Source organism: Carettochelys insculpta, chromosome 19 (genome assembly GCF_033958435.1).
Source record: "Carettochelys insculpta isolate YL-2023 chromosome 19, ASM3395843v1, whole genome shotgun sequence".
NCBI lineage: Eukaryota > Metazoa > Chordata > Testudines > Carettochelyidae > Carettochelys > Carettochelys insculpta.
This window is the reverse complement of record NC_134155.1, coordinates 22,746,760-22,772,789: the sequence shown is the minus strand read 5'-3', so window position 1 is coordinate 22,772,789 and position 26,030 is coordinate 22,746,760. Positions and strand designations below refer to the sequence as shown.

The window sequence follows — 26,030 nt, the reverse complement described above, 5'->3', positions numbered from 1 at the left end:
CTGCCCTGTCCTCCTCCCCACCGAGCACACTCCCCCTTTTGCAGCCCCTCCCTGACGGTGTGGCACCTGTGAGAGGTGATTGGCCCCTTCCAGGTCTGTGTGGGGATGGACCCCCCTCGGGTGGATGCTGAGCCCCTAGGAGCTGCTGTGGTAAGAATACACCAGGCCACAGCTCTGAACCCTGGCAAGTGTCAAGCAACCTCCGTGGGGGCGGAGGACGGGCAAAGGACAGTCCCTGCCCCGGGGGACTTCTGGTCTCATGAAGCAAGAACCTTCCCCTCTGCATCTCCTGCAGCTGGGACAGCCTCCTACATCAGGCTCTCGCCAGCTTCCGGCCTCTTCGGAGCTCTCCCCCAACCTCTGCCCCTTCGGGCCCTTCTCCTGGCTGCCCGGGGATCGTGATGTCTCTTGCTATGGGACGGCTGTGATCTAGGGCCTGCTTAGCCCGGGAGCCAGTGCTCCTTTGGCTGCTGCTGGCAGCTTTGTTTTGCCCTGGGCAAGACCCCCTCTCTCCTTAGCAGGAGCCCGCCGGCCCCCGAAGCTTCGGCTTAGACAGGCTTCAGCCCCCCGGGACCAGCAAGGAAGTAGCTCATCAATGGTTACAAGGCTCTTGCTGGCTGGTCTCTCTCATGCCGGCGCCTGCCTGGCTCTGCAGGCTGCAGCATGGGGCGAGCAGCCCTGCAGTCCCAGGAACAAAGGCCGGGCGCAGAGAGGACCTGAGTCTCTGAGCGTGCTGAGGCTGTGCCCTTCACTCCCCCTTCTCCTGGTGCACATGAGCCCTCCCATGGACCCCCTGGGCGCCCAAGGGCCAGTCCCTTCCCAGTGCAGCCTCATGCTGCAGCTCCCAGGGGAAGCCGGTGCCGGGCTCTGATGTGGGCTTGCTCGTGGCTCCAGCAGGACAGGGGGCTGGGAGCTAACAGCCCCATGTTAGGGATTTGTACAGCGCTGTGCATTGTCACCAAGCCCCAGCAGCAGCCCTGACTGACCGGTGGGTGAAGCAACCCCACCGGGGGCTGAGCCAAGAGGGGACCGTGGCTTGGCAAGCACCAAGTGGGGCACGCCAGCCCCTGCCTGACAACAAGCAGGGACCAAAGGGCACCGCTGTCCTGGCTCTCAGGAACTGAGAGAGGGGGCTGACAGGGTGGTCTGGTCCTCAGCTGGCCCCCGGGTGTGTCTGCACTGGTGCTACTACACTGCAGACCTCGGGCAACGCTGACCTGCACCGACTGAGGGCCATACCTCTGAGAACCCGCAGTGCCCCAGTTCCCCATCCAGGGGCTGGGAAGGAGCGAACGGTGCTTTGCTGCTCCCTTGCTTTGGTTCGCATCGATAAACTGACTTGTTCCTTCCCCCGGAGGAAGCCCCGTCCAATGGAGCACTGCCAGTCTGGCCCAAGCCCAGCTCTGCAGACACTGCCAGGAACGGACACAGGGCTAGGCACGTGCTGCCCGAAACTGGGGGCATTCGGACCCACTGGGGTTTTGGTTCAGCCTGACAGATGGGAGCAGAACAGCAGCTGCCTGGGGGAATCAACCCAGCCACAGCACTGAGCCTCTAGCCCCAAGACCGGCTGAGAAATTCGGTTCAAACTCTGCACCTTCCTGATGTTCGAAGGCCTTTGGATCAAGATCCAGGCCTGTCTCTCCCCGACGTACCCCACGCTGTCCCAGTGCAAGTGGCACGAGGCTGAACCCATAACACTCTCCCTGCCGGACAGCCTGGTTGGGGCACAGCTGGTGCTACCAGATGTGAGCAGCTCAGCACCGGCGTGTGCTGATGCCCTTGTCCGGCTGAATTTATCACGCTGCAAAGGCAGCCTGTCTCAGACCTCCCCATCTCCTGGGCTCTGCCAAGCCACTGGCACAACCCAGAGGGGCACTCCTTGTTCCTCGCCTAGTGATCAGTTCCTCCCTTTGCATGGGCAGCTCCTGCTCTGAAAGGCTCGTGTATTTTTAATGCAATGCCTGGAAGAGAGGCGGCGCTGCCCTCTCCCTGTACCTGCAACTGGCTTTGCTGCAAGGGCTGTGTAACTGACAGGACAGGTGGGGGAGAGAAAGTTAAGTTAGGCACAACCCAGACAGGAAAGGTGTTGTGCTCCAACTCGCCTCGCTGGCTTTCTGGGGCTCTGCATCTGGAGAGAGACGGAGCCACGGAGAAACGTTCTCCAGCTTGGCCACATTTCAGGCTGTCAGACAATGGGGCTGGACTGAGCGAGGAAGGAGGACAGCGAGAGAGGAAAGAGGCAGAGGAATGTCACAGACTTACTGGTTGCTCTTTAAAATAGACATCCAGAGGCTCAGCGGGAAGAGAGAAACTGGGGTAAGAGGAGCAGCAAGCATCAAACCCAGAGAGCAGCAGGGTTCCTGGACACCAGCGCCGCCCCACCCCGTAGGGCTGCATCACTCTGAAGTGGCCAGTGGGGCTGGGGCAGCGGGGAAGGACGAAGGCACTGAGCCAGCAGTTCCATTCCTTCCAAATGGAAATGGTCTCTTTCCCCTAACACCCTCCGGCGCCTGCAGAACGTTTCGATTAGAAAAACTTCCCCTCCCGAATCCTGGGAAGGAAAGTCGGGATCTTTGAAAAATCTTACACTGGGGTCAGCTCAGGCCCCGCCAGGAGCTAGGCCCACATCACTGCAGGAGAGGGAGCCAGACCCATAGCAGGCCCGACGAGACCTGATGTCTGTGCGTTGATCCATAGACACAGGGCTCTGGTGGGACTGAGCCACGCTTAGGCTTGGTGCTAGCCTTCTCCACTCCCACACCCAGCCTGGCGACCACAAGCAGCCAGCACCAACCTCCCGTCTGACCTCACCTTTGTCTGCAGTGAATGAATCTGCACCCCTTCACACAAGCCAGGGCTCTGGCCCACTGACCCCCAGGGAGCTGCACCTATTTACACCAGGGAAGGGTGCAGCCCCATTGACTCCAGTGGTGCCGATCTGCCCCAGCAGAGGGTCCGACCCCCAAGCTGGCTGGCAGGACAAAGAGGCAGAGAAAGCAGAACGCCATTGTCAAGGAGGAGAAAGGTTTCACGTTCCCGCTCCCAGCAGCCCCATGCTTTGATGCGGACTGTAGCCCACAAGGCATCACAGCCCGTCTGCTTCCCCTCCGCCGACCCCAGAGCCGGGCTGTGTCAGAAAAGCGTGGAACACAGCAGACACCCTGACGTGTCCCTGTGCTGTGAAGTGGAACAGCCGCTGACAGTCTCTGCAGGGAGCTGCCCCCCATGGGCTCTGTGTCGATGCCGCTTGGTCTAGTGAGGATGAGGTGGGAGATGGGGGGGAGTGCTGCTCCCAGCGCCGATGCTGACGTGCTGCACAACCTTCATCAAGGCGCTTGCTCCCTCCGGGCCTCAGTTTCCCCTCCCACCCTTACTCTGCCTTCTCCGTTTCTACTGTAAACTCACAGGCACATGCAGTCCCTCTCCCCACGTGTACATGCAGCACCGGGTGCAATGGGGCCCCGACTGCCGCTGGGAGTTACTAGCAGATAATGGGCCCCCAGGGAAGTTTGCAGGAACGGTTTCCTCTCTGCTAAGCCCTTCTTGCCCATTCCAGAGCTCTGCGGCTGGACTAGAGGGTCCATCACTATGAGAAAGAGAAGCCTGTGAAGATCTTGGCAGGAGCAGCTTGGGTCTCCCAGTGCATCAGGCCCACGGCCTTACGAACGCTCTGCAGAGCAGGATGATATGGGTCACTGTGGGCCTAGCAGCCCTGCTCCACTCGGTGGATAGCTCTCCACGGGGCCAGATCTCACTACCGATCATCTGGACTAGGCTGCAACTCCTTCAGTGCCCTGCCCAGCTAAGGCCTCCAAATGCTTCAGGACCACTGACAAATCACCTGCTTGGCAAGCCAGGGATCACTAACGCCAATGTACAGATGGGGACACAGGCCCAGGGAAGGAAGGCGACTGATCCCAGTGGCTGAGCTGGAAATGGAACCTAGGAGTCCCCAGCATGAAGCAGGTCTTTGAAGTTAACAATGCTTATTCCCAGCAGATCAATCAATCATAGAACACCTCATGGCAGGACCAGGTACTGTCTAGACCATCCCTCATAGACATCTATGTAACCTGTTCTTAAATATCTCCAGCGATGGAGATTCCACAACCTCCCTTGGCAATTTTATTCCAGCGTTTGACCACCCTGACAGTTAGAAACTTTTTCCTAATGTCCAACCTAAACCTCCCTTGCTGCAGTTTAAGCCCGTTGCTTCTCGTTCTATCCTCAGAGGCCAAGAAGAACAAGTTTTCTCCTTCCTCCTTATGACACACTTTTAGATACCTGAAAACCGCTATCATGTCGCCCCTTAATCTTCTCTTTTCCAAACTAAACAAGCCCAGTTCTTTCAGCCTTTCTTCATAGGTCACGTTCTCTAGCCCTTTAATCATTCTTGTCGCTCTTTTCTGGACCCTCTCTAATTTCTCCACATCTTTCTTGAACTGCGGTGCCCAGAACTGGATACAATACTCCAGCTGAGGCCTAACCAGGCAGAGTAGAGTGGGAGAATGACTTCTCGTGTCTTGTTCACAACACACCTGTTAATGCATCCTAGAATCATGTTTGCTTTTTTTGCAACAGCATCACACTGTTGACTCATATTTAGCTTGTGGTCCACTATAACCCCTAGATCCCTTTCTGCTGTAGTCATTCCTAGACAGTCTCTCCCCCTTCTGTATGTGTGAAACTGGTTGTTCCTTCCCAAGTGGAGCACTTTGCATTTGTCCCTATTAAACTTCATCCTGTTTACTTTAGACCATTTCTCCAATTTATCCAGATCATTTTGAATTATTACCTTATCCTCCAAAGCAGTTGCAACCCCTCCCAGTTTGGTATCATCTGCAAACATAATAAGCGTACTTTCTATGCCAGTATCTAAATTGTTGATGAAGATATTGAATAGAACGGGTCCTAACACAGACCCCTGTGGAACCCCACTTGTTATACTTTTCCAGCAGGATTGAGAACCATTAAGAACTACTCTCTGAGTATGATTATCCAGCCAGTTATGCACCCCCCTTATAGCAGCCTCATCTAAATTGTATTTGCCTAGTTTTTTTATAAGAATACCATGTGAGACCGTATCAAATGCTTACTAAAGTCTAGGTATACCACATCTACCACTTCTCCCCTACCCACAAGGCTCGTTATCCTATCAAAGAAAGCTATCAGATTTGTTTGACGTGATTTGTTCTTTACATCCATCTCAAAGCGTTTTACAAAGCACTTCACCCTCATTACAGATGGGGAAACTGAGGCACACAAGGGTGAAGCACCTTATCGCAGGGCTCCCCAGCAGAGAACAGAACTCATGTCTCCTACACCCATGTCCAGAGCACCAGCCCCTGGACTGCACTAACTCCGCACTGCATCAGTCATGTGTATAGCCAGCCCTGCACTGCGGGGCTCCTCAATGTGAGGCAGAGAACGACCATCCATGGAGAGCCACCCAGAGTGGGGTACGGAGGCTGGAAGCAGCTGCTGGAAACAGCATGCGGGGGGTATCTCAGTGACTCACTGCACAATTTCTCTTCCCCGTTTCTGTCTCCTTCTGTTGCTCCCATTCCTATAACATCTGTTCCTTGAATGCTTCCCTGCACCTAGGGCGGGGCACCATTCATCTCAGGGTCTGAGTCTCCACTCCTCTTTCCTTTAGCAGGTCATCTCTGTTTGGGCCAGGGGCTGGAGGAGGGGGGAACTGTGCTACCAGCCAGGAGTCCCCATTCTCTCGCTCCGTGGTACCCGTTCGGCCAAGGAGGAAGACGTGGCAGCAGAGAAGCAGGCCCACAGCCGGTGGGGATGGGAGTGAAAGGTCTTCTGGTCTCACACCCATGGAGCTGCACCACCTGCCTCTGCCACGCAGCCGATCTGCACACGAGTGCCCTGAATGGCCCTGCTGCAGCCCAGTGGTGAGGCCCCGGGAAGGAATTCTCCCCAGTCTCGGTGGGCGGCACTGGCGGAGCAGGGCTGACGCTGGGGAAGACGTAGAAACTTTGGCCCAGAGGACTTGGCATGGCAGTGCTGCCTCTAACCAGAGCTACAGAGAGGTGAAGGGGCTGGAGGCAGCAGGCGAGGGGAAGGTCTGCGTCAGTGTTAAATCCCTGGCTGACCCTGGGAGTATGCTGGGGAGTAAATCAACGCGGGAATCCTGCAGGAGTGGGAATAGATGGGACCACTGGGGGGTGTAAATCTGCCTGCACCTCATCAAGAGCAGCAGCCCAGGTCCTCGGTCAGGAGGTGTAAAGCACAGCGCTGTCATCCGCCTGCACAGAGAGGGGATTAAAAGGCCGGCCCGGGGGCATAGGCCAACCAGGGGAGCCGAGGGAAAGCAGCCCGGGCTGTGATTGGGCCGTGTACCAATTATGCTGCGGTCAAGGCGGTGACTGGAGGAGGGTGTTGGGTGTGATTGGTACAATGAACCATTCCCAGCCCCATCCACCCATTTGCAGCACTGTAGCTCTGCTCTGAAATGCCACGGGCTCTGCAGGCTGCCCCTCTGCCTGCTCCCGGGGCCAGCACGAGGGCTCTTGCTCAGCAGGCCGGCTGCAGAGCACCGGGGGGCAGATCCAACACGCGGCTGTTATGAATCAGGAGTGCCGGCTGCTCCGCAGCATGACCAGGGCGTGCACTAGCCAGGCAGGGAGGGAAGTGGGGTAGGCAGGAGTGAAATTCGCAGAGCTCGGTGGTGTAACTGGAGCCATGTTGGCCAGGGGCCATTGGCACAGGGGTGTGATGCAATGCAAGGTCTCCCTGACTCAGGCTGGGCTCCCTGGGCTGAGCACCAGGTACATGCTCTCCCAGGGAGCAAGGCGTCAGGGCTGGGCTGCAGCTGGATGTCTAGCCAAACCCTGTCCGTTTTCACTGGCCCATCAGTGGCACGGATCCTACCTGCCATCTCCACGCACTGCCCTTCCCTTGGCTGCACTCCGCCTCTCTGCTCCCAGCCCTCCTGGGCTCCGGGGGTCCCCCCCGTTGTCCTGCTCCCAGAGCTGGCGTACAAGCCCTCAGCCCGCTGGCTGCACGGGCCGTGAAGGCTGCTGTGCGACACTGCCGCCCCACATCTCAGACCCACTGGCAAACTCAAAAGGGAACCGTCTCAGCCAGCAGCTACTGTCCATGCCCACGCCCCAGGGGGATCGGAGCTGGGCTGGAGAGCAAAGAGCACAATGTGACAGCCTGTGAAGAACTGGCGGGCCGGCAGGGATACCCCACCTGCTGCCATGTTCCTCAGGAGACCTGGGGCCACGTGCACCTGGCTTGGGGGGGGCCGGAGCAGTGTACCGGGGCTGTCTGGGGGGAAACAGGCCTGTGGGGTGATGGTGCTGTGTGTGAGGTAGTGCAACGGTGTGCAGGGAGGGGGGCAGGGTGGAGGGATATTGAGCAGGATCCAGACAGAATGGCTGCATCCCTTCCTGTCCCAGATTTTATCCTGATATTTAATCTCCTGAAACTCTCTTGGAAAGTGTGAAATTTGCAGGAAGGAGAAAGAGGGGCAGGGCGCAGAAGGAATTAATATGAATGAACTCATTTGCACCGAAACAGCCTCATTAGCGCACCAGCTGGTGACAGTTCCTGCAACCTGCCTCATTGTGTAGGCCCCCCAGGTCCTAAAGACAGCATGCCCCACCTCTGCTGGGGACAGCCCTGTCCTTGCACAGGACAATGCTTAACAGCCACTGGGACGGGCTCCAGGTTTTGCCAAGATCTGTACGAAGTCAGCTGGGTCCCTGGCAGTTCTGACCCCCACCCCCCCAGTGGGCAGTGCAGTGCCATGAAGTGGGGGATTTGGTTGTTGGAAGCTGGTGAGTTTGCCATTGCTGGGGGCAGGGAGCTGAGAAGGTAAGGTGTGAACAAGAGTGAGTGCGTCGGGGGGGGCACAAAGGGGTGCTGCTCTGTGGGCTGGGGCAGTCAGGGGAAGGAGGACAGAGAGTAGCATCCCTAAGGGGCCTGTGAGGAAGCTGCATCCCTGGACCTGTGTATTGTCTATCCAGTTGGTCCATCTAATGTGCTGTCCTGCAGTTCTCTCTCATCCCCGTGCACACCCAGCATCCAACCATCCATCCATCCCCATACATATCATCCATCCATCCATCCATCCCCATACCCACCCATCATCCATCCAACCATCCATCCATCCATCCCCATACACATCATCCATCCATCCCCATACCCACCCATCATCCATCCAACCCCATACACACCCATCGTCCATACCCATACACATCATCCATCCATCTCGATACTCACCCATCATCCAACCATCCATCTGTTCTTCCATCCATCCATCCCCATACACATCATCCATCCATCCATCCATCCCCATACCCACCCACCATCCATCCATCCCCATACACATCATCCATCCATCCCCATACCCACCCATCATCCATCCATCCATCCATCCATCCCCATATCCATCATCCATCCATCTCGATACTCACCCATCATCCAACCATCCATCCATCCATCTGTTCTTCCATCCATCCATCCCCATACCCACCCATCATCCATCCATACCCATACTCACCCATCATCCAACCATCCATCCATACCCATACGCACCCATCATCCAACCATCCATCCATACCCATACCCACCCATCATCCATCCATACCCATACTCACCCATCATCCATCCAACCCCATACCCACCCATCATCCATCCATACCCATACTCACCCATCATCCAACCATCCATCCATCCCCATACCCACCCATCATCCATCCATACCCATACTCACCCATCATCCAACCATCCATCCATACCCATACACACCCATCATCCATCCATACCCATACACACCCATCATCCATCCATACCCATACTCACCCATCATCCAACCATCCATCCATCCCCATACACACCCATCATCCATCCAACCCCATACCCACCCATCATCCATCCATCCCCATACCCACCCATCATCCAATCATCCATCCATACCCCTACACACCCATCATCTATCCATCCCCATACCCAGCCATCATCCAATCATCCATCCATCCCCATACACACCCATCATCCATCCATCCCCATACACATCATCCATCCATCTCAATACTCACCCATCATCCAACCATCCATCCATCCATCTGTTCTTCCATCCATCCATCCCCATACACATCATCCATCCATCCATCCCCATACCCACCCATCATCCATCCATCCTTCCATACCCATACACACCCATCATCCATCCACACCCATACCCACCCATCATCCAACCATCCATCCATCTCGATACTCACCCATCATCCAACCATCCATCCTTCCATCTGTGCTTCCATCCATCCATCCCCATACACACCCATCAGCCATCCATCCATTCTTCTACCCATCCACCTATCTGTTCTTCCATCCATCTCTATACACACCCATCATCCATCCATCCAACCATCCATCTGATCTTCCATCCATCCATCCATCCATCCCCATCTACACCCATCATCCATCCATCCATCCCCATATAAACCCATCATCCGTCCATCCCCCATATCCCCTCTATCCATCCATCCCCCTCCTGACATCCAATCTAGCTCAGTTTTCATCCCCAACACACTCAGCACCCTCCCAGCCATCCAGATTGCTGATTTAAGAGTACCGGTAGAAACTCCATGAAACTCAGCAGCTCCACCTAGCTCTGACCCCAAGCTGGGTGATCTCCAGTGCCTTGTTCTGGGAGTTCTAGTTCCACCTCAGCCTCCCAGGAAAGACTCAGGGCCCACAAATAGGAAATGGCCCAATGGTTCAGCCCGGCCTGAGCTGCCTGTTACCTCCAGCCTACACTCCCCTCCGCCACCCCAGCACTGCATGCAGCACAGCCCTAAGCACACCAAGCCCCACAGAGAACCAGTTCCTATTTGCAGGCCTGCTGGAGAGGGGCCTGGAGCACCTCATGACACCAGCAGGTGCTGGGGGAGCTGTGGGTGCTCAGCACCTCTGAGAACTAGCCTGCATTACGGTCAGTCCCGGCTGCAGCCTCGGGCCAGCCAAGTGGGTGGTATCCCCAAGGAAACAGCGGGAAGAGGGGGCCTGAGTCTGAGCCGGGACCACAGCAATGCTGGCACCCCGGTCCCCGCGCACCAGCAGCCCCACTCGGGAGTCACACAGGAGTCCCTGCAGGAGGCCACGAGATGATTCAGCTGCTCTCTGTTCACACTGGCTCTGCCTTTCCCCCCTGCAGCCACCATTTCTCCCCACAGAGGTACTGAGGCCCTGGGACAAGTCAGCTCCTGAGCTCCCTTTCCAGTGCTTTACTTCACTAGCTGCGAGGCTGTTTGTCCCGGCCCGGGAATATTTGTGGAGCTCTGGCTTTGGCTCTGCATTGGGTCCAGCCCCCATCCAGTTTTTCAGTGTCCTTAGAAAAATGGGGCCCCAGGATTGGATCAGTCACCCAGTGCACCCTACAGAGGTAGCCTCTGCTCCCAGCTCGCTCCTCCCCTCTGCAGGTCCTGCGGGCGGGGGAGGAGGGGAGCGCGGCCCAGCACAGCAGCAGAGCTGGTCTCTGACTCCCAGCAGAGCCCATGGAAGAGCAGCTTGGAGGAGCCTGGGATGAGGAGAAGTTGCTGGGACTTGGGCAATTTGCCTCGCGTCGGAGAAGAGCTGGAGGGGCTTTGATGTGGGCAGGGAAAACAATGGAGGGCCTCCTGCAAGCTGACCAGTCCCTCCTCTCGGCTTTGACCTGGGATACAGGAACAAGGGGTAGATGGGCAGGGAAGCGGCAGGGCTGTAAAAGACAAGCTGTCAGCTTGCAGCGGCAGAGCCAGACAGGCCAGTGCCGGGGTTAGCAGGCTGCCCTGGCGCAGGCCAGCCCCTTTGAGAGTGTTTGGGATTCAGCTCTGACACTGGTGCACCCTGCAGGTCCCAGCTCCCTCTGAAAGGCCCTCCCAGCCTGCCTCCCTCCTGGGCTGCTCTCGAGAACCGGCTGCCCTGGGCAGCCTCAAAGGGGAGCTTGTTTTGCAAGAAGGGTTTACAGGGGCCTGCTAATTGAATGGTCACTGGCAGCATTTGGGGCTGGGCAAGGCAAAAGAGGGGCCTGTGCTGGCCAGGCCTCGGGGCAGGAAACGAATACCACATCTCCCACTCTCCAGCTCCCATGCTGCTGAGCACTGGCAGCGCCCACACAGTCGGCAGCATCAGCCCCAGGCAGCCTGGAGCCACGAGCTGAGCCAGCGCAGAAAGTCCTGTGTGCGCCCCACCCTGTCACTCCTGGATTCCTACCTGCCTTCCCCAAGACAAGGGGACTCCCCCGCACCCCGCTGGGGTCAGGGGTCAACGAAGCGCACCAGGTGCTAGCTGGAGAGTGGGGCTGCACTGCTGCCCACCGGGGGCATGGCCTGGCCTCACATCCAGAGGCTGGGAGAGGTGCGAGGAAAGTCGTAGCACAGTAAGGAGAAAGGCTGGCCCAGTGGCTAGCTCACAGGCCTGGGGTCAAGTCCCTCGAGAGCTTGGCCAAGTCACTCAGCCTCGGCTCCCCATCTCCCAAGGGGGCATAAGGGCCTGCTCTGCCTCCCAGGGCGCTGTAAGGCTCTGTATATTACAGACAGTGAGACCCCCTGGGCCAGGCACCTGCCCCGTGTGCAGCTGGTGTCAGAAATAATCCAGCGGTAGCCAACAGGGAACGCAAATGTGGCAACTCCGGCGTTGCTCAGGAAGCTCTAAGCAGGCGGTGGCGCAGCGGGAGCACGCTGCTGGGTGGGGGATGGACACAGCTACCTCAAGGCTTCCACCCTGCGCGTCTTCTTGCAGGGCAGCTGGCATGGAATTTTAGGAGCTGGGTCTGCAGGCCTTTGGCTGGAGCCTTATGGAGAAGGCAGGAGCCTAACACTCAGCAGGACTGGGTCCTTGTTCTCGCTCCTGGACCCGTTTGCTCCTTGCCTCAATCTCCAGTTTGGAAACCGGGGGTGATGCGGTAAATGCCTTTCCTCCCACCTTCTCGTGGACTCCTGTTCTAAGCCCCGTCTCCCTCCGCCTGTGCGGCAGCCAGCACAGAGGGGCCGCAGTGTGTATAGGTTCCATGCAGCACAAATAATGCAGGACCTTACACCTACCTGCGCACAGAGCTGGAGTGAGCAGGTCACAACTGCATCCTAAGAGCAAATTGCGCCCGCTTGGCAACGGGTCTTCTGTGACCAAATTGCCTGGTAACATAAAAAGTGAAGCGAGAACTCAGATGCTCAATTGGCCCCTTGAATGCAGTCTGTGCCTCCTGCTAACATGTACAGTCTGCTTTGCTGGCCATTTAATGGCCAGCGACATCACTTTTCACAGCATGCTTTGTGCTTCTCAAGTGGATCCTTTCCACCGAGGCGGCAAATTCCTTGTTTCCCTTCCAACAATACAAACCATCCCTGCCACAGGAAGGCCGCGGGGTAAAAACAAAGCCAGAAAATGCAGAAAAGAGCTGTAGAGGGGAACGTGCCTTATTTACACATGCTTTAGACCTGAGTTTCCAAAGTTCTCAAGCCCAGATCAAAGGTACTTAGATGCCTAACTTCCACTGATCGAGGATCTGGATCCCCAGGCCTTGGGTGTATCCCGTGTGCTGTAGTAGGCATCCTTCAGTCTACGTAGACTATGGATCGCGCCCTTTGTAGTTCCATTTGGAATCATCATTTGCAGCGTCAACTGTGACTGTGAAGGCCCACACGAGAGTGACAGTCCTTGCTGCATCTGTTGCATGTGTAATGGGTGTCTGGCAGGTCCTTACTGTGCTTTCTGTGGGCTCGCTTCTCCTCTGCTGAGCATTGTTTAAAATCTGGCCCTTATTCTGATGCCTAAATGGGAGCTGAGCTGTGCTAGAAACCTGGCTGTGTAGATGCTGAGATATGTGAATCTAGTCCTGTACCTATGAGTACTAGTGAAACACCTAAGATTGGCAGAGAGAGATTATGTTTCGTATTCCTTTGTGTGCATGCCCAATAATAATAATGCCTACCTCTCATATAGCAGTTTTCATCTGTGGCTTTCAAACCATGGGGGGAAACTGAGGCACGAGAGGTCAGACATGCTCTGTTTAAGGTCAGTGAGCAGGCCAGTTGGCAGAGCTGAGACTAGAACCCGTGTTTCTCAAGTTCCACTCTGACGCTCTATCCACTAGAGAACGCTGCCCCTAGGAACCCAGCTCAGGGAGCAGGGCCCCCTAGGCACTGCACAGCAAAGGAACATAAAATACTCTCCCTGCCTTAGAGACTTTTTGGAGAGTAGAACTGGTTTAACAGAATACACTTCCCTTTCACAGAGCACTCGCCTACAAGTTCAAGCACTTCACAGGGGAAGACAGCCGCTTACTCAGCAGGTCTCCCCCTCGCTACAGTCTGTGCCACTGTGCCGTAGAACAGCAGGACCCAACTTTCAGAAGTGCCCATCTGGGAGAGGCAGGAGAGGGCTGAAGAGCTGACAGCTCCTGGAACTTCATCAGGGCAGACAGGCCCAGCTTGTTAGAACCCCCCCAGCCCTGCAGCCCAGGCTGGACTGCTTCAGGTCAGCTCTCAGGACGCCTGTGCCGGCAGCCGTATCGGTGTGGTGCAAGAGCAGCCCGCAGCCAGCGGTGCAGATAATCTCCTCTCTCGCTCCACTTCCCTCCTCCCTTATTTAAAGTGACTTCTGCAAATCGTCTGACCTGGTTTCTCCTGGCTGCTGGTGCATGCACTAAATGGAGCGGCACAGCCAGGCCAGGATAGGCATTCCAGCACACTGCAGGCTAAGGAAGGCAAGCCAAAGCCTGCAGTGCTAATGCACAAATAGGCAAGGCTGCAAATTCCAGACTGCACAGTGGGGTCCTAATTCTCGGTTTGCATGGGTCCTCTTAAATTACGTGGCCAGAAGAGGCACAGAGGCAGGATTTCCAAGGCCCAGAAGAACCAAAGGCTTCCTACCCCTGACTTCCACTGTAACCCGAAGCTTTCTGAAATGCACTCGCTGGCAGAGGCTGATGTACAAAGTGCGTGAAATACCTTTAAACCTCAGGACACGCTTGTCAGTTTTGAGCCTAGAAGCCTCTTGCACAGAGAGGTGGCAACGTGCTGCCATTTAGATCCGGGTGCCTCTGCCAGACACACTGCAGAACTCGCCCTCCCTTGTAATTCAAAGTGAAAATTCAGATGATCAATAATGCAATTGAAAAAAAACTCCAAAGCTGGTTCTCAGCCGGTCTCTGTCATGCAGAAAATCACCAGGGTGCTCACTGCAAGCTAACAAGGGCCCTACTTTCTTCAGGCCTGCTTGTGCTGTGACAGTTCCCCGATTCAAAGCCCAGGCCCCAGCAGACATGGAGGTTCTGTCTCAGGGTTTGATATTGCTGTCTATCCTTATGCCACCCAGGCGCAGTTGATGATACAGCTGTGCCAATCATAGCGTGACTTTTCATTCAAAATCCAGCAGGGTCCCTGTAGTGGGTTTCAGCTTTCTGCACTGCAATCAGAGAGATGATGTGGTGTGTGGAGACAGTCTAGTTTTGATCTGGCACTGTCTCGCCAGACGGAAAGGGGCCATAATATAGTATAATCTCCAACAGCAGCAACAGCTGCAGCAAAGGTGTGACTTGCAAAGCTAGTATAGCTGTGACTTCACTGCTCTTGTTACTGGTGCTAGCTGGACCCAGACTAGTTTGGGTCTGTCTCCATAAGCACCATTCACACCTCAGACTGCATTGTAGACAAACCCGCAGATTCTTTAAGAGGAAGCTGGTCAAGGTTTTAGGTTGACCGACTGGTAACTATCCCCAAGACATCAAAGGCTTTGGACCCGGTTATTTACTGGGGAAAAGGTGATCCAGGGATCGTTGTTTATTGTAAACGTTGTTAAAACTCTTAGACAACTTAAAAATATCTAGAAAACATCATTCCAGGCTGAGCTTCTATGAACAATGCCGAACGCCAACAATCAAAGCAAAACCAAACAAATTAGTCTCAGTATTGGACTGGAATTGAATCATCCAATTAGTACCAAAATGATCAATCCGCATAAAAGTGCTAAAGAGGTGGCTCTCTGTTCAGTTTTAGATCCGAAGACTTAATAACAACCCCCAAATATAACCCCGCTAAAATAAGGAATGAAAATCCCTGGCACAGCTTGTTACTCATGACACTTTCCATTATGAGATTTCACAGTGCTTCACAAAGGACCGTGGTGGCATTATCCCTGCTTCACAGAAGAGGAAACTGAGGCATGGGATGGGGGTATGAACTGCCCAAAGTTACCCAATGGGCTAGTGGCAGACCCAGAAGTAGAAGCCAGTTCTTCTAAAGGGAAAACCACATACGACCTCCTGCAACAGCCAGCTGACGAAACACTTACTGATCAGCACCGTGAAAACAAAGTCAAAGTTTCACCACTGGCATTCCCACCTCCACTTTCTGCTCTGCTAATCCAGCCAGAGACACATGTTCTTAGACTTTCTGGAAGTAAGCTGATCACAGTGGCCTTTCTGGGCTCAACTCAGGCTACAGGTCACAGATCTTGTCTTCTGAAATCTGTTTCTATGCAGAGCAAAATTAAAGATCAAGACAAACCTATTTAAATGAAAATGAACACATCTGCCGTGAGATCCAGGTGCCCACACAGTGGATTTGGGCTGGGAAATTTCCCTCCACAGGTGCTGAGCAGCTGTGAGCATATCCTGTGACATTGTCCAGCCCAGGTCTAGGTCAGTGCATTGAGACGTAGCCAACCCGCCTCTCCCATGTCCACCTCTTTGCTGGCCCATCCCCAGCCCCCACCAACCCAGGGCAGCAATGCTCCACAGGGAGCAGGGACCATGGTGCACACACCAAGCAGGTCAATGCCATGCAACAATGGACGTGCGCTGGGTGTGCCGGGCTGGCAGGCTCGGAGGCCACAGTGGAGGCAATTAGCAAGGATCTCTCTGGGGAGATGAGTGGGCTGGGGAGCCAGTTTGTGTCATTCTGACCATGGTGGGTGGAGGGTCTCACTGGATCACTAGGCATATGCAGGAGCTGTCCCAGTAGAGAAGCATGGGGAGCTGACTGGAAGTCTCTAGTGGACAGCTGGACCGTGCAGCTCTGCCTGCTACAGCTTGTGCTGCCTGGTGACTGCATGCAGAGTCTGTGACCAGGGTACAGATCCCGTCCCAGGGGAGAGAGCGGGAGGGAACAAACCCTCCGTGGGGGAAGTCGGGGGTGGGGGGAGTGGGCTCTGTATTTGGCCCACAGTTCAGGTCTGAGATGGTGCTTGGGTTGACCACACGAACCCCCATGCACGGCTGCTGCCTGCTTTTGGCTGCAGAGGGCAGAAATTTCACACAATCCACTCACCTGGCAAGACTCCTGCCATCTCTGGCTGGACACGTGTCCCTCCTTCAGATCTGACCAGACCCCCGAGCATGGGGCCTGCATCCCAGACACCATCCCTCCCTGCTCTCCAACACTCGGCCGAGAGTCCTTTTCAGCCCCGTCACTACAGCAGCCACGACGTCCACACCCCACACAGAGAGCTGCTACTGCCAGCCATTGATCCCACTCTGGCCCAAGGAGCAGACTCATCCATTAGTGAGAGGGGCACAGTTCTAACTGACCCACTTTGAAAAACAGCCACCCAGCAAGTTGCATTTCAGAAAGACGTTAAATGAGGCAGCTGCAGGGTTTGAACCATGCACTGCCCACGCTAAGAAAGCCAGAGCGCCTCCCCTGAGCTAACGCCCCATGAGCTTGTTGCAGTAGCAGGCTCTGACTTTTGTATGTGGAGCAGCTGTAAGGCTCCAGCAAAGCCCCACCCTGTGCAAGGGGCAGTTAAGTGAAGTCCAGCTCCTTTGTTAACCTAAAGGGATGGGACTCAAGGCCCAAAGGGTTGCTGGGTTCTTCCCATCCCTAGCACCAGCCTGGGCTCAAGTGACTTCCACGATGAGTCAAAGAAGTATGAGGTGATTGGAATAATGGAGACTTGGTGGGATGACTCACGTAACTGAAGCACTGTAATGGAAGGGTATGAACTGTTCAGGAAGGACAGGTGGGGAGAAAAGGAGGGGGAGTTGGGATGTATGTAAGAGAGCAGTATGATTGCTCAGAGCTTCAGTTTATGGAGGGAGAAGAGACAGCTCAGTGTCTTTGGGTTGAGCTTAGAAGCGGAAGCAACAGAGGCGATGTAGTGTTTGGTGTCTGCTACAGCCCGCCAGATCAGGTAAATGAGGTAGACGAGAATTTCTTCAGACAACTAAAAGAAGTTTCCAAATCATAGGCTTTGGTTCTCAGGGAAACTTTAATCACCCATTTGTTAGGAGACCAATACAGCAGCACACAGATAATTCAAGAAGTTTTTGGAGAATGTTGGGGATAACTTCCTGGTACAAGTGCTGAAGGAACCAGCCAGGGGCCATGCACAGCTTGACCTGCTGCTCACAAACAGTGAAAAACTAGTAGGAGAAATAGAAGTGGTGGCAATCTGGGCTGGAATGATCATGAGATGGTGGATTTCAGGATTCTGACAAAAGGAAGAAACGTGAGCAGTAAAATACAGACTCTTGATTTCAGAAGAGCAGACTTCGACTCCCTGGGAGACCTGATGGGCAGGATCCCCTGGGAAGCTAATATGAAGGGGAAAGGAGTTCAGGAGAACTGGCAGTATTTTAAAGAGGTCTTATGGAAGGCACAGGAACAAACCATCCCCATGTGCAGTAAAAAAAGCAAATACAGTAGGCAATCAGCTTGGTTTACAAGGGAAATCCTTGGTGAGCTTAAACTCAAAAAGGATGCCTATAAGAAGTGGAAACTTGGATGGATGAGTAAGGAGGAGTATGAATACATGGCTGGAGAATGCCGGAGGGTAATCAGGAAAGCAAAAGCACAATCGGAACTACAGCTAGCGAGAAAAGTGAAGGGCAACAATAAGGGCTTCTACAGGCATGTTAACAATAAGAGGGTTATCAGGGAGGATGTGGGGCCATTACTGGATGAGGGAGGTTACCTGGTGACAGATGATGTGGGAAAGGCTGAAGTACTCAACGCTTTTTTTGCCTCAGTCTTCACAGATAAGGTCAGCTACCCAACGACGGCACTAGGCAATGCAGTATGGGAAGGAGGTGGGCAGCCTTTGGTGGGGAAAGAATGGGTGAAGAGCTATTTAGAAAAGCTAGACGCACGCAAATCCATGGGTCCAGATTTAATGCATCCAAGGGCACTGAGAGAATTGGCAGATATCATTGCAGAGCCTTTGGCTATAACCTTTGAAAAAAACTCGTGGAGATCGGGAGATGTCCCATATGATTGGAAAAATACAAATGTGCTGCGCATCTTTAAAGAAGGAAAGCCTCACTTCAGTCCCTGGAAAAATGATGGAGAAAATCCTCAAGGAATCCATTTTGGAGCATTTGGAAGACGGGGAAGTGATCAAGAGTAGTCAACATGGATTCACCAAGGGCAAGTCCTGCCTGACCAATCTGATTAGATTCTATGACGAAGTAACAGGCTCTGTGGACATAGGGAAGTCAACGCATGAGATATACCTTGACTTTAGCAAAGCTTTTGATATAATCTCCCACAATATTCTTGCCCATAGGTTAAGGAAGTATGGATTGGATACATGTACTGTAAGATGGATAAGAAACTGGCTTGACAGATGGGACCAACAGGCAGTGGTCAATGTCCCAGTGTCTGGTTGGCAGTTGGTTTCAAGTGGAGTGCCCCAAGGATCGGTTCTATGGCCAGTACTGTCCAACATCTTATTCATGACCTAGAGGAGGGGATGGATTGCACCCTCAGCAAATTTGCAGGTGACACTAAGGTAGGGGGTCAGGTAGATACAATGGAGAGTAGGGATAGGGTCCAGAGTGACCTAGACAAATTGGAGGATTGGGCCAAAAGAAATTTGATGAGGTTCAACAAGGACAAGTGCAGAGACCTGCACTTGGGATGGAAGAATCCCAAGTGCTGTTAGAGGCTGGGGACCAACCTTGCAGCAGAAAAGGACCCGGGGATTACAGTGGATGAGAGGCTGGGTATGAGTCATCAGTGTGCCCTTGTAGCCAAGAAGGCTAATGGCATATTGGGGTGCATTAGGAGAAGCATTTCCAGCAGATCTAGAGAAGTGATTATTCCCCTTCATTTGGCTCTGGTGAGGCCTCATCTGGAGTATTGTGTCCAGTTCTGGGCCCCCAGTAGAGAAAAGATGTGGATGCATTGGAGAGGGTCCAGCAGAGGGTAACGAAAATGATTAGGAGCCTGGAGCACATGACCTATGAGGAGAAGCTGTGAGATTTGGGCTTATTTAGTTTGGACAAGAGATGACTCAGGGGTGATTTGATAGTCTTCAAATTTCTGAAGGGGGCTCTAAAGAGGATGGACAGAAACTGTTCTCAATGGTGACAAATGACAGAACAAGGAGCAATAGTCTGAAGTTAGAGAGCAAGAGGTGTAGGTTGGATATTAGGAAAAACTATTTCCCCAGGAGGGAGGTGAAGCACTGGAATGTGTTACCAAGAAAGGTGGTGGAATCTCCATCCCTAGAGGTTTTTAAGTCCCAGCTTAACAAAGTCCTGGCTGGGATGATTTAGTGGGGGTTGATCCTGCTTTAGGCAGGGGGCTGGAGTTGATGACCTCCTGAGGTCCCTTCCAGCCCTAGAATTCTATGATTCTATGATTCTGTAAGTAAACATGTGGCAGGTACTAGCTGGCTGCCCAACAGGAAGGGACTCTAACGGTGACCATGGTAGACCCCTCTCCACACACTAGACCAGACCAGACCAGACCAGTCATTGCATTTTCCTAGGCTGTCCCCACATCATTCCATGGAAAACCAACTGGAAACCCAGCCGCAGGCTCTGACACAAGCCTGCCCTCCATAGGTTTTCACACTCTGCTTGTTACAGCCTGCATGCTGCAGAGCCAAGACAATGCAAGTAAGGCATGGGGAGGGCAGTAGAGCCAAGAGGCCTGAATCTCACCCACTGTTTGTTTGCCTTGGCCGAGCAGGAAATCCAGTCTTGTCCAGCACTCAGAGCATGTCAGGTGCCTGGCTCCTCCGCCCCCCGGAGGCCAGGGAATAATTGAAAAACTCAATAATTTATCAGCAACTTTCACCAAGAGGTGCGGTAAACAAAGCCAGCAAAGAAACACCTGCTCCTGCCTCCATGGTAAACCAAGCCATGGAGCATTCAGATGTCTCCCAGCAGCTTTATTTTCTCTGTGGCCTCTTTCTCCAGCCCTGTGCTCTGCAGGAGGGATCTGGGCTTCAAAGCAACACTTGGCTGCGGAGCAGTGCAGGGGTCCAGGCTATTTCAGAGAATCATAGATTAGGCTTGGAAGAGACCTTGGGAGATCATCTAGTTGTCCAACCTGCTGCTCAAAGTAGGACTAACCTCTACTAAATCATTCCAGTTAGGGCTTTGTCAAGCCAGGCCTTAAAAACCTATAAGGACTGTGATTCCTCCACCTCCCCAAGCAACCCATTCCAGTATTCCACCGCCCTCCACGTGAAATACTTTTCCCTAATATCCAAATTATGCCATTTCCCGCACTGCAACTTGAGAGGATTGCTTCTTATTCTGTCATCTGCCACCACTGAGAATAGCCTGGCTCCACTTTCTTTGTAACCCTGCTTCAGGACGCTGAAGGCTGCTATCAAATTACCCCTCATTCTTCTCTTCTGCAGACTAAATAAGCCCAAATCCCTCAGCCTCTCCTCATAGGTCATGTGCTCCAGCCCCCTCATCAATTTCGTTGCCCTCCTCTGAACCTGCTCAATCCTTTCTGTACTGGGGGGCCCTGAATTGGACACTTACTCCAGATGTGGCCTCACCAGTGCTGAATAAAGGGGAATAATCACTTCCCTATATTTGCTGACAATGCTCCTACTAAGGCACCCGAATATGCCATTAGCCTTCCTGGCTACAAGGGCACAGTGCTGACTCATATCCAGCTCCTCATCCACTGTAATCCCCAGCGTCTAGAAGTGCTTGGGACTTTTCCATCCCAAGTGTAGGACTTTGCACTTGTCCCTGTTGAACCCAATCAGATTTTTTTTGGTCCAGTTCTCCAATTTGTCTAGGTCACTGTGGACTCCATCCCTCCCCTTCAGCATATCTCTCCATCCCTCCAGCTTAATGGCATCTGTGGATATCCTCCACTTGATACCAGGTGCCAACTAGACACTGAGCCACTGATCACTGCTTGCTGAGCCTGACTATCTAGCCAGCTTTCTATCTACCTTCCAGTCCATTCCTCCAGGCCATACTTCTTTAACTTGCTGGCACGAATACTATGGGAGACCATATTAGAAGTCTTCCTAAAGTCAAGATGAAGAACATACACCTCTTTCCCCATATCCACAGAGCCTGTGATCTCATCATAGAAGGCAGTCAGGTTGCTCAGGTGTGACGTGCCCTTGGTGAATCCATGTTGACTATACAGATCACTTTCCTCTCTTCCAAGTGTTTCAAAGTGGATTCCTTGAGGACCTGCACCATGATTTTTCTAGGGACTGTCGAAGGCTGGACACGTCAGGGGGATGGGGTGATGCACTGAGCAGGAGCAGAGTTCTGGGGAAAATCCTCATGGAGAGATTCAGGGGTTCGGGAGTTGGACACAGCCAGATCACTTATATTGAATCTATACTTAGCTCCCTTCTATGCCAACCATTGCAAAGAGCCAGACATCTCATTTTAAACACAGTTGCAGGGTCCAACACATGTGGTCAGTCACTGTGGATGTGGCCAGATCAGGTTTCAAACTGGGTTTCTAGTGCAAATCCTAAACCAAACTAGAAATGAATTTTGCTGAGAGATCAGAACCCTGCAGAGGTTGCCCCCAGCTGCCGGCTCAAGGACTTTTCTAGGGAGAGACAAGCTTTGCAATATAAACCCATACAAGACACCACCCCGTTGTGTACACAACTCTGGTACTGATACACTAGTCACTCAATAGCCACATGCCACAACCTTTGCTGCATTTAGCCTCACAGCTCCCTGAAAAACACCACTAGCCTATTAAACTCTTTGTACAGATAGGGAAACTGAGGTATGTGGCGACAACGTGACTTACCCAGCCTGTGCGTGAGAAGAGAACTGAACTCAAGTCTAACTTCTTGCCAGCACAAAGGCAAACCACTGATGGAGGATAGGCCTCTCAATGACTATTCACAGGAATGGTGTCCCAAGCCTGTGTTTGCCAGAAGCTGGGTATGGGCAACAGGAAACGAATGCCTTGGTGAGTCCCTGTTCTGTTCATAACCTCTGGAGCATCTGACATTGGCCACGGGTGGAAGACAGGACACTAGGCTCGACAGACCTTCGGTCTGACCCAGTGTGGCCGTTCTTAACAGTCTTGCCAATGACTCATGCAAAGCACCCGCTCAATCCTCCTTCGCTGCAAACCCCATATTGCTCCCGCAGTGCTGAAATCCTAACCTGACTCTTGCCAAAGGCCCTGGGAGCTCTGCACGCCCACAAGGATTGAAGCCCAACTTTTGGCAGTGACTGCGGCCACATGGTCACACTTTCCAAGCCCCCTTGCTGCCATTTGCCCCTCTCTTGAAAATCAGCAAACTACGCACATGAGACATTTGGCCTCTGTTCTCAGGAAAGCCGATGCCTTTCGGAGAGGTGCTCTCTCCTCTGCACCCAAAAAACAATTTAGCAAACGTGCATTTCTACAGCCCTCTCGCTCAAAAATACCTTCCAGCATTCCAGGAAGACGAGGACTCCCACCCGTATGGAGACTATAACCCAGAGAGGGAACAATGGAGGCTGAAACATGCAGAATTAGACAGTGGAATTCCCTGTCACTGGATGTAGTGAAGGCCAAGATGGTACGAAGACAGGAAGATGGCTCGGATACGTGTATGGATAACAAGAATAACCCAAGTTTTAGCAGTGTTTAATACGTTTTTGAAAGGGGGCTGCATGAGGCTTTAGACCAATCTCTAACTGGGATGAGACCTTCATGGAGGCAGATTCTCTACTTCTGTGGGGTTTCTTGAACCCTCCTCTGAGGCATCTGGTGCTGGACACTGTCTGAGACAAGATTGTGGGTGAAATGGACCCTGGGTGTGATCCAGTCTGGTGTTTCCTATGTCCCTGATTGAAATGGGATCATCCAAGTCCTTTCCCAAGGCAAACCAACCCTCTGACTTGCCCAGAGCTCTAACAATTAGATACCCCCACACGCTCTACTTTAATTGGGACACTGTCCTACCCTCAATCTGCTGGGCATTTTCTCTGCATTCATTCCTGAGCTGTGCCAGGTTTCTCCAGTCCCATCTAGACCCCGTTAAAAGATACACCCTGCTCCATCGTGCTGCCAGCCAGTGAACCTGGCTGGGGCTGGGCTTGCCGCAGGGCTCTCTGGGCCGCCTTGAGAGATGGAAGGACAGAGACAGTCTCTCTCCATCTGTGAATCTCCCAGACTGGCAGTGCCAGACAGCTCTGGGTGTTGTCAGTGCAGATGACGACCTGCCTGCCTACCCAGCTGGAGAAAGGCCTACGGTGGGAAGCTGTCAAGAAAGGCCAGAAGAAAATGACAGCAATGGAGAAGAAGGGTCATGTGTGGAAAAGGCAGACGGTTGCCCTGTGATCAGAGAGAGGCCGTTAAAAGCCTGAGGCAGCTGCTGAGCCATCTTGTACTTTCTGAGCAGGACAGAAAAACACGGACATGTTACCTTTGGGCTCACGATACTCCCACCGCCCCTCCTTTTTCCTGCCTCTCTCTGACCAGACTCTGAAGCACATTCCCCAGCCAGGGTTGGATTTGGCCCTGGAATGCCTTGGGGCAGTTCCCTGCAAGCGTAAACCTGCACAGCAGCCTGGATGGAGTAAAAGGGAATGGAGAAGAGACCCACTTGCTACTCATATTGGCAGCAGGATTCTGGGCCATGGGCCTGATCCCAGTGGCCCCAGGAGAAGGCGATGTGTTCTGAGGTGGGCACAAGCAGAATGCGGGAGCAGGAGGGTGCAACGTGGATGTGTCAGTAGCTCTGGTTTGGCAGCAGCAGCCGGACCTTGGTGCTTTCCAAGCCTTACATGGCAAACCACCACATCAGGGAGAGAAGCGGCCCCATGAGGCACCCTGCACCCCAGCCTCTCTGCCACTCCAGCCTCCCAGTGCTTCCGCTGAATGAGCAGCAGACAGTCCACTGGCAAGGCAGTGTGGTCTGCAGGAATTGGCACGGGGAGCCTGAGGGCTAACCTGGGCTCTGACACCAACCACCTGTGGTCTCGGGCTCAGTCACTTTGGCCCAGATATAAAGGGAGTGAGGTTCCTAATGTCCACTGAAAACACCAGGTGTTGGGTACCTCTGAGCCTTTTCCTGGGGCAGATAACATGGGTGGAATGATCTTCAGTGTTTCCAACCAGGAGGGCCTCAGCTTAGTCTCCAAAGTCTGTTTCTCGCCACCGATTTCAGAAATGCTTCTAGGATGTAGGTGCATCAGGCCCACTGGAGTCAATGGGACCTTTACTCTAACTCACCTCAGCACTTTTGTAAAACTCACCCGTTGGCAGCTAAATTCAGTCACAAGGGCCTCCTGTGAAGCTCCTCTGTTTGAACCTTCTAGCCAGTGTCTGTCAAGCACCAGGGAGGTATAAAGCCCTAGACTGATGCTAAGTCTTTATTGCCAAGACCACCTGCTCCCATGAGCAGGCCTGGCCTAGAATGCAGTGGGGCAAGCGGTGGAGAGATACAGCATGGTCTGTACTTTGAATATGGGGCTGGGACCAGGATTCCCAGACACTGCCCTGCTGTAGATGAGGATGGCTAATGGCCTGCTTTGGGGAGAGGGTGATGTACGAGGCTGGTGGTTGCCTGAGGCGGGTGGCCTCTTAGGACCATGCCCAGTGTCTAGCTGGTACTGTATGGCATGGGCTTTGCTAGGTGAGAAATGGGTTCCCCATGCCACAGCCAGGAGTGCTGCCTCCTCCACAGGAACATCACTTACCCTTGTTCCTCCATCATCTCCTGCAGCTCCATGCACTTCAGTTCCACCCGCCGCTTTCGCTCGTGATCCAAAATCTCCCGGTGAGCCTTCTTCACCAGGCTGGGCTCCACCAGCCGCGCCTCATCCTCCGGCTTGTGCCAGGTGCTGGAGGCGCAAGGTTGGGCAAAGCCATTGGCAGCCTCTTGGGGGGAAGACATCTTGGCCCCGTTGTTGTAGACAGCCATCCCAGCGTGTGCCACAGACCCCACAGTCCCTGCGAGGGATAGAAACAGATTCCCAGTAAATCATCATCACCTCTTCCCAACCAGGTGGGATGAGAAACCTGCAGAGCTCTAAGCCACTCTGCTAAATGGATACTGACATCTTAATGGGGTTGAGCTGTTCTAATCTGCTTCCTGGCACACGGGGTCCCTGCCGTCCCATCAGAGAGAGCAGATGATTCTGATCCGGGGAGGGAATGGAAAGGACGGTAAACAATGGGAAGCGCCCCCATGCAATCCAGCACACAAAGCATCACGTGAAAGGCCCTCCCTGAGAAGGTGCCCCCATCCCTGGACCGGCTGTAGCCAGATCCAGCTTGGCTTTGTCCACTGTGTTACTCATAGAATCACAGGGCTGGAAGGGATCTCAGAAGGTCATCGAGTCCAGCCCCCTGCTTCAACCCCAACTAAGTCATCCCAGCCAGGACTGTGTCAAGCCAAGTGAGGCCCTACTCAGCAACGAGACCAGAAACAGCCTCTGGATTTGTTGTGTCAACAGGTTTTCCAGCTCAAACTGAATCAGTTTGCTAGCAAACGCCTGGGCTCGGACAGTCCCGCTGGGCTCTGTTCCTTCTCACACATCATCACCAGCACTCAGTGGTATCCCTGCGAGGCCATATCCTGGCTCTTTGCCCTGGGTGACCACTATGCAGCCCCCCGACCCCTTCCCTGACTCAGACGTCGCACACAAATCTGCTGCCGATACGCCAGGAGGGCTGGCTTCCCGGGGCCATCAGAAACGATACGCTAGTGCTAAAGCCAGCGGGTCTGACTGACACACAGGAGGGAGCAGGTCAGTGGAATAGGAGGTGTCAGACGAGAGCCGCATTTCAAACAGCGCAAAACCACAGTTGCCTGCACCTGGAAAACTGAAAGCGAGCTGAGCT

At 53.7% G+C, this 26,030-nt stretch overlaps 1 protein-coding gene across 1 annotated transcript in view; it reads right to left on the bottom strand.

Annotated features, from left to right (window-relative positions):
• Positions 1-25,107, bottom strand: part of SRRM3 (serine/arginine repetitive matrix 3) — a 96,952-nt gene extending 71,845 nt beyond the window's left edge. The window contains exon 1 of the mRNA XM_075013992.1: positions 24,884-25,107. Within this exon, the coding sequence (XP_074870093.1) occupies positions 24,884-25,107 (224 nt within the window). The remainder of the gene's footprint in view (positions 1-24,883) is intronic.
• Between the last annotated feature and the right edge of the window lie 923 nt (positions 25,108-26,030).